The following is a 20969-nucleotide window of genomic DNA, read 5'->3' on the forward strand; positions in this document are numbered from 1 at the left end:
ATTACTCTCGAGAGGCGTTTACAGTAAGACACATGGGCAAAGGAGAGGTCTACGGCTTCTCCCTTCCATCTGTTGGGGGTTCTCGGCTTCCCCGCAGCATATGGGGCCTGTCGTATGAATTTCTTATCCTTCGGCGGCAGCTTCCGAGACGTCTGCTCCCTCGGTTGTACCCCAGCCCTGTAAGCCCGGTTTTCATCACTAACCCTTCCACCCGCCGCGTCCCTGAGGACCAGAGAGGCCCTGGAAGCGGGGGACCAGGGGCAGGAATGGGGGGGCCGGGAGGCCAGGCAGGCACGCAAGGGGTGCGTCTTCGATGGCGGGGTGAGAGGTTGCTGATGCGGGAGCGGAAGTTGCCCGCCGTTGAGTGACGGGGGAGGTTCTGGGAACCTGGTTTAGGAATGGAGCCCTGGAGGTGGGGGCGGCCGGGCCCGCGGACCGCGGAGCCCGGAGCCGGGCTGAGCGGGCGGCCGGACCTGGAGACGCGGCGCTAGACAGTCGGTTTTGTTGACGTTAATGTGGGCACGCAGCTTTTGGTTGTTTGCATTCAACTTGAATAGTTCCTTGTATATATTAAATCTCCGGTGCACTTACTTATTTTAGTTGTCATTCTTGTGTAAGTGGCCTACAAGTAGCATTAGAATTCAGTCTCACATTCCGTTTTTTAACTTTTTGAGGTTATTCCATTCATACTGGTAATGGTTACTGATATTTTGCCTTGGATTTTGCCATCTTATTTTGTTTTGTTTAACCTTTTCCTTTTAAATACTTGAAAATTAAAAAGCAGGGCATATATCCCACCCCACCCCCAAAGAAGAATGAAAGAAAAGATGTGAAAACTCACACACAGACTTAGTATTAAAGGACAATAATGTGGATCCTCAGACTAGGCCAAGAAAGAGGTCGTTTAGCCTCAGAACTTGTGTGCTCCTTGTATGCATCCTCTTCCTCATGACTTTCTTAGTTTCTTTCCTTCTCTCTCTCTGTTTTTCTTTTCTTTCCTTCTTAGTGTACTAGACCAGAGCTCTATCACTGAAGTACTTGCCCAGCCCTTTCTGGTGGTTAATTTTATTCGAGACAGGGTCTCCAAGTTGCCCAGACTGGCTTACAACTTGTGATCCTCCCGCCTCAGCCTCCTGAATAGTGTAGTGCACCTGACTCCACGTGATTTTCTTTATAAATTTTATTGTTTATATATGCTTTCCCAAAAATACACTTTGTAATTTTGGTAATTATCTGTGAATAGACTCACATGCTTAAGTACTTTGCATAGATATCCTTTTTTCCTTATTACTGCAAGTACACATCCATAATTTAAAAATTTCTAAATAACGTGTAGGTGAAGTACTTAACTTGTAGCAGTTATTTTTAGTAATGTCATGGCTTAAATATGAAAATAAATTTGCCAGATTCCACAAACTGGGCTTTTGTTTTTAATTTGAATTGAATCTACATATTAATTTAGAAAATATTGACATTTTCAAAGGATATTTATCAACTGGATACTAGGCATTGAACACAATAGTACTCCATCCCCAGCCCTTTGTAAAATTTTTTAAAAATTTTGAGACACAGTCTAGCTAAGTTGCTGAGGCTGACCATCAACTTCTGTCATCCTGTTTCAGCCTCTGGAGTAGCTGGGATTATAGGCATGAGTCATAGCACCTGACTCCTAACTATCTTCATACTCTTCATTTCTCTCTCTCTCCCCCTCCCCCTCCTCCCCTCTTCCTTTCTGAATGTTTTCTCTTCATCTCTTTTCTGTGCTGCCCTGATGTTCATTTTGTGGAACTAGTTTCTAAACTTAAGTGTCTATAGCGTCACCTGTAGAACTTGTTGAAGCACCAGTTCTTAGGCCCATCCACCAAGTCTCAGTCACTTGGATTGTCATATGATCTGGTTGTCAGAATTATTACATCATCCCAAGCAAACTTGTGTGCTGGCCTACAGACCACACTCTGGGTCATACTAGGAAACACAATTCATTTATTTGGTTGCATGTAATCTAAAGTTCTTCACTTAGGGGAGTTTGTTGTGGTCTGGTGGTGATGGTGGTGGTGGTTTTCTGTTTTGCTTTTATTTCAGTAATTGAATTTGCTCTTTTAGAAATTTATTTTATTTATTTGCAGTGCTGGGGCTTAAGCCCAGGGCCTTAAGCACATTAAGCAAGTACTCCACCTCTGAGTTATATCCACAGCCCCTCGATTACAGTTTTTTAAATTACTGAATGCTTATTGTCAGCTTATGAGTGATTTAAAAGGTATTATATGTCTGTATTTTGTGTTGTTTTGTTTTTGGTACCAGGAATTGAACTTGGGCACTTAACCATTGAGCCACATCCTCAGTCCTTTTTATTTTTTTATTTGGAGACAGGGTCTCACTAAGTTGCTTAGGGCCTCACTTAAGTTGCTGAGGTTGCCTTTGAACTTAATCCTCCTGCCTCAGCCTCCTGAGCCCCTGTGATTACAGACCTGGGCCACCACACCTGTGTTGCTTTTTAAAAATAGGTTTGAGAGGAAGGTTTAGTCAGGGTACCTATTCTGCCTTTTGGAAACAAATCTCACTCTGCCCTTCTAGCTCCTGCAACATTATATTTAGTTGGCTGAAAGCTTAAAGATTGTGGAGTATATATAAATATATTGAGTTACTAATGCAGCACACTTCTTGACCGAGAAAACAACAGATATATGATGTTCTCACAATCTTTGTTGCTTTGTGTGTGTTTCCTTGCATGAGTAACACAGGTTGAAATAGTTGTAGCAAGGGCAAACAGTAGTAAAAGAATTATTGTGCCTATAGTGTTTGCATATGTTAATTCTGAATATCCTGGTGCAGGATTGTAAAGTTGAATATAGAACTAAAGTTATATTGGAAGAACCACAGCCACAAAAGAGAACTTATATTGGAACCATCTGAAAGGGCAAAATTAACGTTAGCCTGTAACTAGATGGAAGAGGCAGATCTGTCATTGTGACCAGTGTGCTGGGACTGGGTTGGGGCATGGGAGGTTCCTGGGGTGCTGATTCAAGAACACACTCACCCTTGGTGCCAGCTCTGTATTCATGTGAGGCTGGAAGTGCTGTCTTAAATTCTGTGCCCAGGCACCGTGCTTGCCTCCCCCCCCCCCACCCCCCCCCCGAACCTCTTTAGAGTAGAGTAAGATTTGCTGAAATGTTACAGTGGAACTGTTTTTACTGCATCATGAAAAGCTGAGGGAGAAATTAAAAGACTAACTCTGCAATGGTAATCTCTCCATTCTCCTTTATCCATGTGATGTCATTCTGATCTTCATTGTTTTGTGTGCCTCATAGAAAACCTCTCTGAGTTCATGGACTTGCATTTCTTCCTAGATGCCTGTGCTGTACATCCAGCCCCAGGCTTCCTGCTGTGTCTCTCTTCAGGACTACCGGCTTTTGATGACTCTCATTCAGCACACTGGTGAGCTGTGAAAGTAGTACAGTCATTAAGGTGAGAGATGACCCAGAATGTCTGCTCTGGCCTCTGATTTGCATTATTCTGGAACATTGAAAGGGTCCCACAGGCCTGAATTTGATAATGGGTGCATTTTCTAAGCTTGAGCCTCCTGAGTCCTTTGCCCCACGTGAAGGGTGGTAGATGATGGGGCTCCAAGTGCGGGACTAAGCCACATGGCTATGTCTTAGTCCCTTGGTAGCCATTATTCTCTCAGGACCTTTCAGAAGACTCCAGTCCTCAAATTTCATAGGCTCTTCCTCTGATCCTCCCAAGGCCTGTTACTGTCCCACTGTGAAGGCAAATGTAGATCAGTTTTCATTCATTCATTCACTCCTCCCTCCTTCCATCCCTCCCTCCCTCCTTCCATCCCCCTTTTCCTCTCTTCCCTTCTGTTCCTATCCTTTTGTGTTTTGGTTTGTTTTTTTGCATTTCAAGGACTTTAACCCAGATTTTTGTGCATGCCAGGCAGTTGCTGTATACTGAGCTATACCCACAGACCACTCTGAATTTTTTATAAGAGGAACTGCTCCATCTCTGAAACTGAACACAACATTAGAAAAAGTAAAACATCCCTACCCTCTGGAGATTGTTGTCTAGTTGGGCATACAGGAAGCAAACAGAACTAAACACAAGTAAACTACATAGTATGTGCAAGAGAGGTGGTAATGCTTAGTGGCCGTTCTCTGCTGGCTTACCTTTCCCAGGATCCTTGGAGTTAGCAGGGGCTTATGACTCGTTCTGACTGGTGGACTGTGAGCATGTCTGGACCAAAGTATAGGAAAAAATGCAGTTCTCCAGGCACCCCCTTCCTGCTCATCATCCGTGACTAAAACGACCAGGATTTCAGTTGGTTTAGTCAGCTTTTTTGCCCCCATCTTAGCATGAACTAGTAACGTGAGCTACACATAAACTTCTACTTTATTTTCTTTTTTGTGATGCTGGGAATTGAACCCAGGGCTTCATTGATGGCTCTGGAGGCTGAGGCAGGAAGATTGCAAGTTCAAGGCCAGGCTCAGCACTTTAGCAAGGCCCTATACAATTTGACAAGACCCTATCTCAAAATAAAACATAAAAAGGACTAGGAATGTAGCCCAGTGATAAAGCACCTGTGGGTTCATTCCTACTCAAAAAGGAAAAGGAATGGGGAATATGGATGGATGAAGGCAAAGGTTTGCACTTCAGATAAAACTGTGAGTAAATACCATGTCAGGAGACAGTTGAATGAAGATCTGAAGGAGGAGTGAGAGCCAGCACACTGAGAAGGCTAGAATAACATCGTAAACAGAAAAGCAAGTGCAAAGGTCCTGAGGTAGACTGCTTGGGTGGGCATGAGGCCCAGCAAGAAGGCTTGTGTAAGGGGTGGATGAGCAACAGGGAGAGCTTGTTGTGAGGTGGCTCTGGTGCATCATCAGAAGACTTTGAATAGGAATGGTGCGACATACATTTTACCAGCAAAGTTGTGACTTCCACGTAAACTAAAGGGAGATAAGGAGAGAAGCTGGGAGGCTGGGTATGGAGCTGCTGGAATGATCAAGAAGAGAAGTGATGCCCTGGGCCACGGCAGTCACACTGGAAGGGTGAGCAGTAGCCAAGTATTTGGATACATCTTGAAGATACAGTTAGGATTTGCTGGTGATTTGAATGGAGAGTGTAGGAAGGAAAGAGAGTCTCAGGCGAGTAGGAGCACTTTGCCCCGAGCTGGTGGGAGGGCGGGGTTGCCTGAGGTGGGGAGCTGGTGGTCCTCCACCTTCAGATGTTCACTTTGGTTCCTTCTGGACATGGCAGTGGACGTGTTCAGCTGCCCTTGGCTTCTTCCTGCTCTTCTTGATTGGGGTGCCTACGACAAGTGTTTAGTCTGTGAAATGGTCTGTGGAACTGTCACTAGTCATTTACGGTAATGATAAGGGTGTCTTGAGTGTTCAGCAAGCACGTAGAGTTCCATGACCCAACGTTCAAATGCTCAGTGTCCAGATAGAAAAGCTGAGGCTTCGTGAACCTACCGTCAGGAGGGCCCTGGTGGGCAGAACTCAGCTGACACAGAAGTGAGGTTACCAGGGGCCTCAGACCCTGGATGTCAGCACCCTAGCAGGCGTGGATTTTAGGGTGTGATGTTGTGGGATGAGTGTGGACGGGCCTGGGAGAACCCTGACCCCTATGGGCAGGCAGAGGAGGGAGGACTGGAGTGAGTCTTAAAAAGAGTGTGTGGGATGATAATCTAGGGCAAGGACCATGGCAGCCTAACACAGGGGTACTCCCAGGAATCAGGGTCATGTGTTGGAAGATCAGGCAAAATAAGGATCAAATTTTGGTGTCGGGGCCGGGATGTGACTCAGTGGTACAGGGCTTGCCAAGCACGTGCAAAACCCTGTCTTCATCCCTAGCACTGAGCGGGGAAAATATTCATGTCAAGGAGTTCACATACGGGCCTACAGAGATGACATAGGTCACCTTGCCTGTACTGTGGACTGAACCTGGTTTCCTCAGGATACTGCTTATCTTCTATCTAGGCAGGTTGTGAGGATTAAATGAGATGGTTCCTGCAAAGACTCACACATAGTCCATTGTAAGCCCTGCGTATGTCACTTCTAGTGTTGGCAGTGATGTTGGCAAAAAAAGTGCAGGAGGTGTCACCTGGAGAAGCTGCTGACAGCGTTAACCAATGAGTGGGAAGGAGCTGAGGATGGAGACAGTGTGTGCCTCTGTGGCTGAGTCTCTTGTCACCCTGTCTGGGCTCTCAGTGGTAAGCTGATGTTTAATCCCAAGGGCACAGTGACTTGGAAAGGGCTTCGTAGATGAGAATCATTCACACTTGAAATTGTCTGAAAGCTTACGAAACCTCTTCACGTCCAAAAGACAGCAGCGTCTAACCTCAGTTGAGGACAGAGGTATGATGCTGTGGAGAAATGAATGAGTGCTGGTTAATAGCCCTGCATTTCCTGACACTGCATTAGCAGAAAAGGAAAGGAACTAATATTTGTTGGAAATACACTACCTCAGCTGGATGGTGACAGTATTGTCACCTGATTCTGTTTCGCCCTCCGTAATCTCACTCAGATGGTACTGATCAGACAGACCTCCACTCTCACCACCTCAGGAAGAAGAACTCACATTTTGCAGTTCGGGAAATTGGAGCCCATTGCCCACACCACCACTTGCTATCTTATTTTCTGGCAAGTCTCTTAAGCTTGCTTTAAGTACCTGCTTCCACATCTCCAGTGGTCCTTTTATTATCAAGGTCATGCACAGCTTTTACTTGATTTATTTTTAGGTACTTTATGTGTGCTGGCATAATGAAAACTGAGTTTTAATCTTCATTCTTCAGTTCTTTGCCAGGGTGTGTTTTTTCAGTTGTGATTGCTGTGGAGTGAAATGTAAGATTATTTGCTGAAAGTAAGGGTAACGGTGAGGAAAATTTCTAATTCAGAAACACTGGTGAGCTTTTCTTGGTCTCTGGGAGACTGGAAGGTGAGGTACTTGGTTTGCTTATTTAGTGTAGATGCCCCTCTGGGGCTTGCGACTTAGCTCCTACACCATCAGTGAGACTTCACTTGTGCGCACACTGGTCTTTCCAAGGACCTGCAGGGAAGAGAAGACTGACGGCTGGAATCACCAGGACTTGTCTTGCTGGATAGGGGTTGTAATAGGCAGAAAGATGAAGGAATTTGGACAAAGAGATGGTTGAGTTGTTGGATTGTGGGCAGTGAGAAGAGGTGGTTTTGAGAGCGACATGGCAGAAGCACAGGTGCCTGCAGTCTTCTCTTAGGGGCGCGGTAATAGGAGGAGAAAGATGTGTAGGACATTTTGTCCAGAGAGCCCGTTTTTTTTTTTCTTTTTCTCTTTCGGTTTAGTTTTGCCTGTTTGCCAGGGTCCTCGTGCATGCCAGGTGAGCTCTGTACCACTGAGCTGTACCCCCAGCCCAGAAGAGGTGAGGCTGAGTCCAGTGGTGACGGGGTCAAGGCTGTGTCCCAGGGCTGTGTGTGCTGGTGTGGAGTGTGGGTGCCAGAGGCACTGGAGGTAGGAACTTGGGTCCTAAACGGAGCATCCTCTTGGATGGAGCTGTCCTCAGTGACTGGGGACCTCGATGGTGTAAGGAAAGTCAATAGCCTGAGGTCAGAGGATTCAGTGAGAGGGGCTGGGCAGTTGTGCTTGGTGACATATTGCTGGGGAGAGTGGAAGTGGATCCTACTTGAGGCCAGTCAGGGAGCTTCTGCCACATCACCCGGAGATTTTTCCTACATGAGGTAAAGTTCTAGGATTAGACAACTTGCTGCTCAGAAGAGAAAAATGCCAAAAAAAACCAAAACTCAGTTGTCTTCAGTGATCAGGAGAGACAGCCAGCCTCTGACTCCCACTTCCCTCATTACCACAGATGCCAGCTTGCAGAGTGCCGTGAAGTCGGGAGAAAGCGTCCTGCTTCCCCAGTGCCCCGCTATCTAGGAAGCTGACCTGTCCACACAGGATGGCAGCTCTTGGTTTGTCTTCCACATTTGGTAAGTTCCTGGGTCAACTCTTGCTCTTGGGCATTGAGTATAAGTGGCCCCTGCTACATGGAGACAAGGGGGACACACAGGGAGGGCTGTCGGGAGGACGGGCGAGCTGACAGATGCTGGGAGCCACCGGCCACTGTGTCTGATTCAGGGTCTTTGGGGCTTTGGGAGAGGGGAGAGAGAATATTTGGTTGGTGTATGAAGAGGGTACAGGGGGTGGGGGACCGTGTACTATCCATTTGTTATTTTGATAAAATTAGAGCAAAGTAATAGCTCTACCTCTTAGAACTTCAGTTTCTTCTCTCAGAAATTGAGACTATGTACAAGTTGAGCATCCCTAAGTGAAACGTTCAACATGCTCCAGATTCTGAGTCTTTGTGAATGCTAGCATGATGCCCCAAGTGGGAAAATTCCAGTCAAAGCTTAGGCATGCTAGCTGGGTGTGGTGGTGCACTCTTGTAATCCCAGCTCTGGAGCCTGAGGTTTGCAAGTTTGAGACCATCCTGGGCAACCTGGTAAGACCCTGACTCAAAATAAAATAAAATGGACTGGGGATGCAGCTCAGTGGTAGAGGGCTTGCCTAGCACACACTGGGTTTCGTCCCCAGTACTGGAGTAGGGGCATTCAGGCACTGAAAGTGTTCTATAAAATTACCTTCAGGGTCCCTGTATGGCTATGAAACATAAATGAATTTTGTGTTTTGATTCGATCCCCATCCCAAGTTACCTCATGTATATGCAAATGTTCTAAAGCCCCTCACAATCTGAAACACATTGGGGGTATGAAATACTTGATCTGTGTGCTGCTGCTTATGGGTAGGTAGGCCTGGCACCTCTCTCTGTCTTTGTGAGGTGCAGGGCTGCTGTGGTTCACAAATGGGGTGTCTGTTGTTTGGGGATGTAACACTTGGGAGACACGTGATTCTCATGGAGCTTCTTTTCTCCTGTAGCTGTGTCCACCCAGGACCCTGCGTGTCTCCAAGAGTCAGAATTTCCTCTTTCTTCAAAACACCGTTCTTGTCCCCAGAATTTAGACCTGTTTGCTTGCCATGGTTTGGAGCCTGATACACCAAACAGTGTTTCTTCTCAGGTATACCAGATCTCAGGGCCCATGTGGGTGCAAATGTTTTCTATAAAGCCTCCATCATTGCACATTAAATTTTTTCAGATCCTCAATTACCTGGACAGTTGCCTGATCAGGACCCAGAAATAGCTAAGGAAGGGGAACTGCTTATCCTAGTACCAGGGAAATCAAAGGAAGTGATTTATGTAGGAAGTGTTTCTCTAAGAAAGAGTGCTCAGGCCCACCTGTGCTCAACCCTAGAGACAGGCGGGAGCAGGGGGTAAAGCTAGGAGCCCTCATAGGCTCCACGTGGAGAGCCACCCAGTGCCTTGTAGAGTTGTGTTTGAAGCAGGGAGAGGAGGAGATCCCCTCTTGGGGAAGAGACAGTGTTTGATGACACACCAGCTGGAAATCCAGTCTTCAGCCTCCTCCATCTTCCTGTGAACTCTGACAGGCGAATTTCTTACCCCAGATGTGTGTGGTGTTTCAGGAATCCGTGACTTTCCAGGATGTAGCTGTGGACTTTACTGAGAAGGAGTGGCCCCTGCTGGATTCCTCTCAGAGAAAACTGTACAAGGATGTGATGCTGGAGAACTATAGCAACCTCACTTCACTGGGTAAACCTGGCCTCGTTCCTCATTCGTTCATGCCAGAATCAGATGTTTTTGTTGAAGTACTTGCTGTGACCCAGAAACCAGGCAGGGGTTTGAAACACAACTGAAGAAGCAGAACTGCTGCCCACCCTCATGGTGTCTCCCAGAGGTTTTGAGCCCCAATTATTGTTTTGATGTTGGAGGCTCCCGACTTTGTGTCTGAGGGTGGACACGGGCTTTTGAGATAAGAAATCCCCATTCCTTTGGAGAGAAAAGGTGTGGGTGTGGTTTGTTTTGTTTTCTGTCCTCAAAGGCTTCTGCTGTGTTAGAAGTGTGGCACCGTCATTCAGTTACTCTTGAGTCAGACTTGTCCTCCTTCAGAACCCTGAAGACCAAAACATTGGCCCCAGTCTAATGAAAGGACTGTCCTCTGCACAGTCCCCCTCAACACGTGCCTTTCCCTGTGAGCAGGGTATCAGGTTGGCAAACCCAGCCTCATCTCGCACTTGGAGCAAGAAGACGAGCTGAGGACAGAGGAGAGGGGCATCCAGCAAGGCACCTGTCCAGGTGAGCCAGCAGTAGGGCAAAGAGGAGTGCTTTAGACTGTCAGCTCTGGTCAGAGATTGGAGTGAGGGAGTGCGTGGGCCATTTCCTGTTCCTAGAAAAGTATCCGGGGCTGGGAAAGAAAGGAGGTTTCATCGGTTCACTGTACTGGAGGCTCCTCATCCTGGTAAGCCCCTCCTGTCCCCAACACATACACACACATACTGTGTCAGTGTGGCAGATGGCATCTCAGTGAGTATATTTTAGAGGGACAGATCCCATGGTGAGACAGGAAGCAGGAGACTGAGGACAGGCCAGTCTCCCTGTTTTCGTAACAGCCCACTTTGATCACAACAATTGGCCCAGGAGAACAGTATCACTTCCATCTGAGGTCACAACTCCTGTGACTGAATTACCTCACAGCAGGCCCTATGTCTCCTCAGAGTTCCACCTCAGTATGACCACACTGAGGACCAGGCCTCCAGCACAAAACCTCTGGGGAACAGATGACCTCCAGACTTTAGCAGGGAAGCATATTAGATAATGGCACCTGGAGAAATTAGAAGATGCTGTTATTTTACTGGCCATTCATTCTCACACAAATCCTTGGGTCGCTCTGCTTCTTTGTTTATTTAGGTGCTGGGGATTAAGGCTAGGGGCACTTTACCACCAAACCTTTTTATTTTTTATTTTGAGACAAAGTCTCACTAAGTTGCTTAGGGCCTTGCTAAGTTGATGAGGCTGCTTTGAACTTGCAGTCCTCATGCCTCAGCCTCCCAAGTTGCTGAGTTTATAGGTGTGCGCCACCATGGCCAGCTTGCCCCTTTATTGTTTTGATTTGATATTTCTCTGTTGTCTCTTGTCTCATTCTTTTACACTTGCCCTTCCTGATTGTGCACTATTTGAATATTTATCTCAACTTACTTAAGTTTATCCTGCCTTCATTTCCAGACATCTCACATAGCCACATTTTCAAAAACCATTTTGCTAGTGTGTGTCCCTTTCACGTTGCATTTCCTTGTGTACAGGTAGTATTTGCAAAGAAGTCCACCTCTTTCTGTCACCATCATTTTATTTTTTCATTAGGTTTGTATTTTGCCAATTTTTTTTCAGATTGGGACACTCCATCTAAGACCAAGTGGTCAATTCTCATGGAAGATATTTTTGGGAAAGAAACATCCAGTGGTGTGACAATGGTAAGATTTACCTGAGATCATTCTGGATCCTCCCCATTAGAGGAGCCTCAGGCAACTGTAGCTGGAAAAGCTGCTTAAGAACCAGACAGTGGCTCCCCAAGAGGAGAGGGTGTTGCAGAGGCACTGAGTAGTATCACGGCACCTGTGGGATGGTTCCAGGTAGTAGTGTAAATGATATGTAAATACTCATTTTACTGTGTAATTTAAGGACTAATGACAAGAAAAAGTATGTACATATTCAGTACAGTTGCAATTTTTTTCTTCCAATATTTTGGGACCAGGGTTGATTGAAATCTGGATGTGGAACCCACAAATACTGAGGACCAACTGTATTGTCAATTTGGAGAAAATCCTAAATTTAGCCTCAGACTTACTGAGAATTTTGATGTGTAAATATTTTTATAACTTGCCGGACACAGTGGCACACACCTGTAATCCCAGCAATTCTGGAGGCTGAGGTGGAAGATGGCAAGTTTGAGGCCAACCTCAGCAACTTATCAAGGCCCTAAGCAATTTAGTGAGACCTAGTCTCAGGATAAAACATAAGAGCTAAGGATGTAACTCAGTGGTAAAGTGCCCTTGAGTTCAATCCCTAGAACCAAAAAAAAGCAAAAATACAAAAAAAAACTCCATAACTTATCTCAGATACTGAGTATTCAGGCTCAGTTTGGTTGGTTCTGTGAGGTTTTGTTAGTATTGCTAGGGATTGATCCTTGGGGCTTGCATGTGCTGGGCAAGTACTGTTATCATTGAACTACATCCAAACTCTTTTTATATTTTATTTGAGAACAAAGTCTCAGTTATCAAGGCAGACCTCAAACTTAGCATACTGCTTCCTCAGCCTCCAGAGTAGCTAACTGGGCTTACAGGTGTGTATCATTGCCTGGCTCAGTTGGTTTTAAAGAGTAAACCAACTGTGCAAAATAGCTTTGTAAAATTAGCATGTGGAGCCTTATGGAATAGCATTTGCCTTTTCTCTTGGATAGAGTTCAAATGAGGCAGGAAGAGCACATTTGCACTGCAGATGATGGCCTCTGCAGTCATAGTTGTGAGCATTGTTCTGTGTGGATTAAGACTGAAAGGGGATGGGGTAGCTCAGTGGTGCAGCACACGCTTAGCATGCCTGAGGCTCTGGTTCAATCCCCAGCACCAGAAGAAAAAAGAAGAAGATTGTAATGTTTGGGGAGAACGCATTGTCAGCTGTCCTCTCTTCACCAACAGGAAAGAGCTCACCTTGGGGAGAGATCCACTGAATATGCCCACTTGTTTGAAGTCTTCAGCATGGGTGCTCATCTTACTCAGCAGATGGGGAGGCACCCTGGCAAGAGGCCCTACCACCGCCACAGTTGCGGGGCAGCTTTCAAGAGCAGGATGCCCCTCACCCAACATGTGAGCGTGTATGACGGGAGGAAGATGCACGAGTGTCAGCAGTGCCAGAAGGCCTTCACCACGAGCGCCTCCCTCACCCGGCACCGGAGGATACACACCGGGGAGAAGCCCTACGGCTGCAGCGACTGCGGGAAGGCCTTCAACGACCCTTCCGCCCTCAGGAGCCATGCACGGACCCACCTCAAAGAGAAGCCCTTCGACTGTAGTCAGTGTGGGAACGCCTTCCGCACCCTCTCGGCCCTGAAGATACACATGAGGGTCCACACTGGCGAGAGACCCTACAAGTGTGACGAGTGTGGCAAGGCCTACGGCAGGAGCTGCCACCTCATTGCACACAAGCGAACACACACTGGGGAGCGGCCCTATGAGTGTCAGGACTGTGGGAAAGCCTTCCAGCACCCCTCACACCTGAAGGAACACGTCAGGAACCACACGGGGGAGAAACCCTATGAGTGCACACAGTGCGGCAAAGCCTTCCGCTGGAAGTCTAACTTTAATTTGCATAAGAAGAACCACATGGTGGAGAAAACCTATGAATGCAAAGAATGTGGGAAATCCTTTGGTGACCTCTTGTCACGGAGGAAACACATGAGAATCCACATTGTGAAGAAGCCGGTGGAATGTCGCCAGTGTGGGAAGGCCTTCCGAAACCAGTCCATCCTGAAGACACACATGAATTCTCACACAGGAGAGAAGCCCTATGGGTGCGATCTCTGTGGGAAAGCCTTCAGCGCCAGCTCAAACCTCACCGCACACAGAAAGATACACACCCAAGAGAGACGCTATGAATGCGCAGCCTGTGGGAAAGTCTTTGGGGATTATCTGTCACGGAGGAGACACATGAGCATCCATCTGGTAAAGAAGCGTGTGGAGTGCCGGCAGTGTGGGAAGGCGTTCAGGAACCAGTCCACCCTGAAGACCCACATGAGAAGTCACACGGGAGAGAAGCCCTATGAGTGTGACCACTGTGGGAAGGCCTTCAGCATAGGCTCCAACCTCAACGTGCACCGGAGGATACACACCGGGGAGAAGCCCTACGAGTGCCTCGCCTGCGGGAAGGCCTTCAGCGACCACTCGTCCCTCCGGAGCCACGTGAAGACTCACCGGGGAGAGAAGCTCTTCCCGGCCTCAGTGTGGAAAAGGCTCCAGTGAGCACTCTTAGGGGACGGGAACACTCAGATCAGAAAGCAGCCTTCGGATGTGAGGGAGGCAGGAATCTCATAAGCTCCCTCCTTACAGAGCACAAGAGTTCACGGAATGTAGGAGAAATCCAGTATGTGTGAAGCCTGTAGGAAGACAAGTTTCTTGTCGCTTTGGAGATGGGTGAGAACACATGTCACGGGGGATGTATCTGGTGTGGAAAAGCCTTCGGCTCCATCTAGTTTTTAAACACTCAAGAACTTAGGGGAGGGGCCCTGCTCGGCATTTACTGTCAAAATAACTTCAGCAGGCTGGATTGCAGCCTGTGTCGAGTGCTTGCCTAGCGTGCATGAGGCCCTGGGATCCATCCCACAGAAACAAGCAGACAAAACGATTTCAGCAACACTCTCTCAACTTTCTGGACACACTAGGGAGAATTTTTGTCAGTGTAGTGATGGGGGAAGTCTTTTTGTTCTTGTGCTCTATTCCTCATGAGAGAAATCACACTGAAGAGAAAACCTGTGAAGTGAGGGTGAATGTGTGAAGTCCATGAAAGGGGTGAGCAAACTGACCAGCTGTTTTTGTGCAACTTTCATAAGCTAAGAATAGTTGTTTCATTTTTAAGGAGGATGAGTTTGTGCAGAGACTCTCTGTGGCCCTCAAAGCCTGAAGTACTTGCTATTTACAGAAAAGCTTTGCTAAGCCTTGGTCCACAGCAGTGGTCCTTGACAGGGAGCAGTTTTGTTTCCCAGGGGACACTTGGCAGCATCAGGAGACATTTTTGGTTGTTACTGGGGCAGGAGCTACTGGCATATAGTGGGAAGACTTTAGGGATGGTGCGCAGGAGTCCCCTGCCCCCACTTCAAAGAATCGTGTGCCCCCCAGCGCCAGTATTGCTGAGGTTGAGAATCATTGCACTTACTGCGAGCACTCAAATTAACAGATATTTCTTTAAAAAATTTTTAAATTAACGTGGTTCTTGGAAGAAATTTGTGAGAACTTAACATTGCTGATAGTCCCTGTGTATAAATGATGTCAGTCCCCTCACTTGTGCGTATGAGAATTCTCACTGGGAGAGAAGCCTGATGGTATTGTCCAGTGAATTCAGGATTGCACTTACGGTCCCTCATCTTGAAAACAGGCCCTAGCTCATGAATTTCTAATTTTTATTTTTAAGGTGATGCTCCTTTAATTACCCATTAGGCCTCATCACAAAAGGTTTGTATATAGTATTTTTACTGTATCTTCATTCTTGCTATGTCTAATTTTCTTTTGGGTAATTTACTTGACCAATGGAATCTTTAGAATTGTGTTATGTAGTAGATAACGTGGGTATTTTATAGTACCCGTTACTGGTATCTGATTCCAATGCATTGTGATCAAAGCATGAAGTCTTTATCACATGGATCCTTTGGTATGTTTGTGGCCTGCTGTCCAGCCAAGAATGGCATAGACTTCTAGTTGCTTCCCCAGTATCCACTTCCATATCAAAAGAATCCAGATCTCAGTTAGGGGTGCTATTTTTAAAAATCTCTCAAACAGATTTTCCTGCAGTTGGTACTGTTCACATCCCATAACCCTGGCCATTGACAAATAAGCAGAGGCCACTGTGAAGGTTTCTGAGAAAAAGCTCTTGAAAAATGGTCCTTCTTACTTAGATTTTTTCCTCCACATATGGTTCCTTTCTCCCTACATCTCACCTTGCAAGGAGATCCAGCACCTAGTGTTGAAAGGTCTTGTGGCTATGAGGACAAAAGCCAGTCTAAGGAGAACACTGCAGCAAAGTCACAGTGAGCAGGGCTTCCCTGTGGCCTTTTGAGTGTCTGTATTAACCCTGGGTTTCCTGGGTTTGTTACTTCCAGACCTATTTCATGAGAAAAAAATAAAACTGATTACTGGTTTATGGCACTGTGAATATTTCATTATTTTTCTGTTTGCTTTATTTCTTGGTGGGAAGAGGGTTCCCAGCCCAGCTGGGTGCTCTCTGGGGCCCATATATCTGGTATTTGGTGAGTTTTAACAACTGCTACTTTTGTGTATGGGTATAATGTATATATTTTGAATTATTGGATATAGGTTTTTAAATTCTTTAGACCACATTTTAAAGCTATATTTTAAATCTTTGATGTCCTTAAACATTTATTTTCTTGACTTATTTTTTGATAGAAGTCTCTAGATATTCCTTGGTTTACTATGCAGATACATCCTGATAAACACATCATAAAGTCTAAAAGCCCTAAATCAAACTCTTCTGTCATGGACTTCCTGTTAAGTTAGTTTTCACAAAAGTTCAAGGAAACAAGTGTTGTCAGCATCTTCATTTTGCATGGGGGAATCTCGGGCAATATAGAGTTTTGGTTATTTATCCAAGGCCAGCCCGTTGGCGGGTAGTAGGGCTTGGATTTGAACCATGGTATCTGACTCTTGCGTGCCTCTTTGACCGCAGACATTGGTCTGTGATACCCAGGGCCTGACTCGGGATTCTTGCCCTCTTGGTGCTTATGTTTTAGGTGGGATTGTGATATCTGATAAGTAAGAATATTGTGTATCGGGTGTGGTAAATACAGTGGGAGGAAGCATTAAGCATGGTAATAGAAGGGAGCTTGGGTGGGTAAGGAAAGCTTTTCACTTAAAGGTGCGTTTGAACAGAGGTATACTGCGGGCATGTGACAGTGTAATCTGGGGTGAGAACTCTTGGCACTTCAAAGGTGAACAGATATCTGGGCAAGCCTTGTTACAACAGAGGGATCAGTGTGATGAGTGGAGCAAGGTTAGGCCCTGTGATTGATAATAAGTTCAGGTCTGTACCCCAGGAACTTACCATGGAATGTTTTGTAGGTGAACTGGAAGAAATTTTTCTTTTCATTCTCAGTGTGGCAGATAGTCAGTGGAGGGTTTTTAACAGAGCAGTGATCACTACCCAGTTTGTATTTTCAAAAGGATCACAGGGCTAAGGTACACACCAAAACCCAACTGGAAAGCCATTGCAGAATTCAAGTTAGGTGCCGTCGTGACCAGATTATTGGTGGGGGGGCGGGTGACTTATTATTGAATCAAGATGAAAAGAGCTGTGCTTTCAGTTTTACTCTTGAGACAGTGATCCTTTGTATTATATCACCTTATTTTCTCTTCTGCTGATGGTACAGTTAGTTGTTTCCATTTTTCCCAGTTATGGATCATGCAGCTACAGGGTGTCTCACGCATGCCTTCTGGAGCATTACTTTCTCCAGGAATGTGAAACTGCCAGGTTGTACTAACAAATGCTAAGGTCATTTGTATGGTGGTGATAACACCTCCTGTGTTTAAAAACAGGTTTTATTGAAATATAAACATTAAGAAAGTGCTCAGTTAATGAGTGGACAGCTCAGTTAATTTTCACAAGAACACATCCATAAAACCACCAAGTCAAGAAAGAATGGTCAACATTGCAAAAAACCCCTCTTGCCTTCTTCAGTTAAAAACTTACGTAGTTTTCCTGTGTATTTAATCTTTCATCATAAGTGATATTTTTTATGCCATTACATCTTCTATTCGGTTTGTGTATATGAAAACTACTGATTTTGTGTCTTAATTTTATAACCTGCTACTTCACTGAATTACTTTTTTCAGTTTTCTCATTGCTCTTCTAGGTTTTCCAGATGTGCCAAACAGCAAATTGAGATGGCTTTACTTTTGTATCCATTCTTATGTCTCTAATTGGTTTTGCTTGTCTGATTGCACTGGCCAGTGCTTCTAATACAGAGATGGTGCACAGCTTTACCTTATTGTGGATGAAATGACCCTATTGTTTTTTTCTTTTCTTATTATCTTTTAGAACTTAGGTAACTAACTATCCCACACACTCTCCACTTCATGCTCCTTATTTTTCCTCCAGCTCTCTGACAACCCTGTCTCAGATACTTGAGACGAGGTCTCAGGTCCCCATCAGCAGCCAGATACACCTGACATCATTACAAAGTGGTGTTCCCACCCACGGGAGTCCAGGCTCCAGACTGGGGAGGCTGAGAATGGACCTGGAGAACCAACTAGAATCTCAAGGCGTGCACGCTCCAGACCTCATTGCAGTGGACTCTGTTCATTCCCTTGTGTAGCACCTGCCAATCAGCTGAACCTACCACATGGAGAAACAGCTGCAGCTGATTTAATGCATCCTAAGACTGCCCTAGTGTGTTTAAAGGGTGGGGTTTCACAGGAGCAGGACTGGACTCAGACTTTGGGACCAGATTTTTTCTTCATATTCTTATGCTCTTGCTTGGTTCTTTGGCAGGCTTCATAATCCTTCCCCGTCTTTTTCTTTCTCTTTATTTAGTGCTAGGAGTGTCCTTGGACATGCTAGGCATGTGCTCTTACCAGTCCCTTCTGCCTTCTTCCATTCCCACATTGCCATTTTCTTGAGCTTCCTTAGCTCACTGCTTGATTTCACGATCTCATACTCCCTCTGTAGGCGTCATTCCTTACCCGAGTTGCCAGGGGAAAGCATCACACTGCTTAATATTTGCATCTGGGGACAGGGTGTGGGATTTGTAGTAGAGTGGCCCTCCCCTCCCTTGGGTTCTCAGGGAATTTTCAGCAGTTTGCCTGAAAAAGATTTGTGTATCATGCTGACTTTCTCCTTGTAAAGATCCTTGGGAGTCTATCAAGTGTGTGTCTGAGCTTGGATATGGATTTCTTGGTCCAGAGATCCCCAGTCCTTTTGATGCTGTGAATGAGGGTGTGTTTCTTGGGAAGGCACGAGTAGTTCATTTAATGGTAGGACATGTTGTACTCGGAGACCCTGTTGTAATGACCCATTTGTCTACATCCTTTATTTAAACAGCTGCTTTTATCAACTACATTAAAAATGCATTCTGTATTAAATTCTTGCATACACTGGGAATTAACTGATTGATTCCATTAACGGCCCGTCAGACCTCTGTGGGTTCCACATCCTCAGAATCAACCACACACAGATTGAAAATATCTGGAAAAAAAAAAAATGTTGCTGGAGGTACTATGTAGTTAGTTAGCCTTACTGTGGCTGTGTTCATACTGAATGTGTACAGATGCTTTTCTTTGTCTTTCCCTAAACAATACAGTATAATGGCTGTAGCATTTACATTGAATTAGTTATTAAAAGTCATCTAGAGATAATTTAAAATATATGGGAGGGTATGCCTATGTTCTTATGCAAATATGAGGCCACTTTGAAAGAGGAACTTGAGCACCTGAGGATTTTGGTCTTTGCAGGGGATTCCAGAAGCAGGCCCCCACAGATATTTGAGGGATGATATTTATTTTCCAGGTATTCATAGGCACTTGCTGTGTGTGTAAGTCACATTCACACGCGTCTGTGTTGCACTGTTGGGGTCAGAGTACACACAGATGTGTAGCAACACGGCGGTCAGTGCTGTGAAGGAAAACACAGTTGAGTAAGGGTGTGGAGAGAGGAGGAGTCTCAACCCATGAACTCTGTGCTGTACATGGTACATAGTCGTGTTTTGTGGCTTGACCTTCTCGGGAAACTTGATCTTCACAGAAATCCTTGGAGGCAACTGCATCTCAGCCTCCCAGTTTCCATGAACAGGCAGGTTGGGAATGCCTACAAGGATCGCATGGTGATTTCTTTCTGCTCTGACAGCAATTGAGATCCTGGCTTTCATGTTGCAAGTATTGAAAATGCTCAGTCATGTCAAAACCTGACTTTTTTACTCCTGTTTTCTAGGGCAGTTGCATCTGCATTTTCGTAAGTTCTTGCAATTTTTTTTTTTTTTTTAACTGTACTGATAGAACCCAGTTTCACGCGTGCTAATCAGTCACTCTCGCACTGAACTGCATCCCAAGCCCATTTTTATTTTGTCTTGAGACAGGGTCTCACTAAGTTGCCCAGGCTGGTCTGAAACGTGTGATCCTCCTGCCTCAGCCTCCAAGTAGCTGGGATCACAGGTGTGTGCCACTGTTTCTTGCTCTCTTCTAACTTGGTTTGACCTCCAAGATCTTGGTCTTTCATCCAAGAAAATCCTTCAGTTTAAGCAACATGGATTCTGTTTGTCTTTAGACCACAGGTACTTTTTGGATTCCAGAATAGAAACTTACTCCTCAAAGATCTAAATCAGTCATCTGCTTCCTCAAAACAAGTTTTGATGTTGTGCCTTGACAATTATCTCTGCTAACATTTGTGCTTATTTATTTATTTAGTACTAGGGATTGAACCCAGGGGTGCTTTACCACTGAGCTACATTCCTCACCCCTTCTTTTCATTTTGAGACAGGGTCTCACTAAGTTGCTGAGGCTGGTTTTGAATTTGGAATCCTCCTCCAAGTTGCTGGAATTAAAGGTGTGTACTGGGCTGGGGTTGTGGCTCAGTGGCAGAGTGCTTACCTAGCACATGTGAGGCTCTGGGTTTGATCCTCAGCACCACATGAAAATAAAACAACAAAATAAAGGCATTGTGTCCATCTACAACTAAAAAATTAAAAAAAAAATAAAATTAAAAATAAATAAAATAAATAAATAAATAAATAAAGGTGTGTGCCACCATACCCAGCTATGATCATTCTTTGTCTACCTAACCCAAGAAGATAGCAGACGAGCTATTTACATAGATTATTCTCTCCAGCACCCTTGGAATGTTGTCATTCACCTTGTGCAGAGGAAGAGACAGGTGGAAAAGTCAACTTTCCAGCTGAACACTGGGACATGGGCATCATGTGCTCAGTCAGACAGCACTTGCTTCTCCCTGACTCACACCTGTGTCAGCTGGTGCATCAGTGGGTTCAGAGGGAGAGCTCTGAGCTGATCCGTGGACAGCTGCATGATCGTAGGGCTTCCCAGTCTTCCGTTTGGCCACCTGTAGCTCCAGAACCTTCCTCTGCACTTGCAGTCTTCCACGCAGTTCCTTGGTGTACCATTCAGGGCAGTTGCACATCCCTGAGCGGCAGCACTGAATGTTCAGTGGGCCTTTGTCAAAAGTTTTCATAGCTCATTAGTAAAGAAATAGTAATCACTTACTGCCTTTTGCCTAGGATTGGAAATAAAGGATGTGTACCACAGAGGCCACACCTCAAGGGAGGAGAACACTTAACACTTAACTAAAGCGGGGCCATTTCTGT

General features: G+C 45.5%; 1 protein-coding gene across 1 annotated transcript; it reads left to right on the forward strand.

Annotated features, from left to right (window-relative positions):
* Znf317 (zinc finger protein 317) lies at positions 1-15876 on the forward strand. The gene is made up of 8 exons (XM_047532436.1): positions 1-179; positions 3348-3465; positions 7841-7961; positions 8908-9047; positions 9511-9637; positions 10085-10180; positions 11270-11352; positions 12574-15876. The coding sequence occupies exons 3-8, from the start codon at positions 7931-7933 to the stop codon at positions 13891-13893; spliced, it is 1797 nt and encodes a 598-aa protein (XP_047388392.1). The 5' UTR covers positions 1-179; positions 3348-3465; positions 7841-7930; the 3' UTR covers positions 13894-15876.
* Positions 15877-20969: the final 5093 nt, after the last annotated feature.

Source organism: Sciurus carolinensis, chromosome 17 (assembly GCF_902686445.1).
Source record: "Sciurus carolinensis chromosome 17, mSciCar1.2, whole genome shotgun sequence".
Lineage (NCBI taxonomy): Eukaryota > Metazoa > Chordata > Mammalia > Rodentia > Sciuridae > Sciurus > Sciurus carolinensis.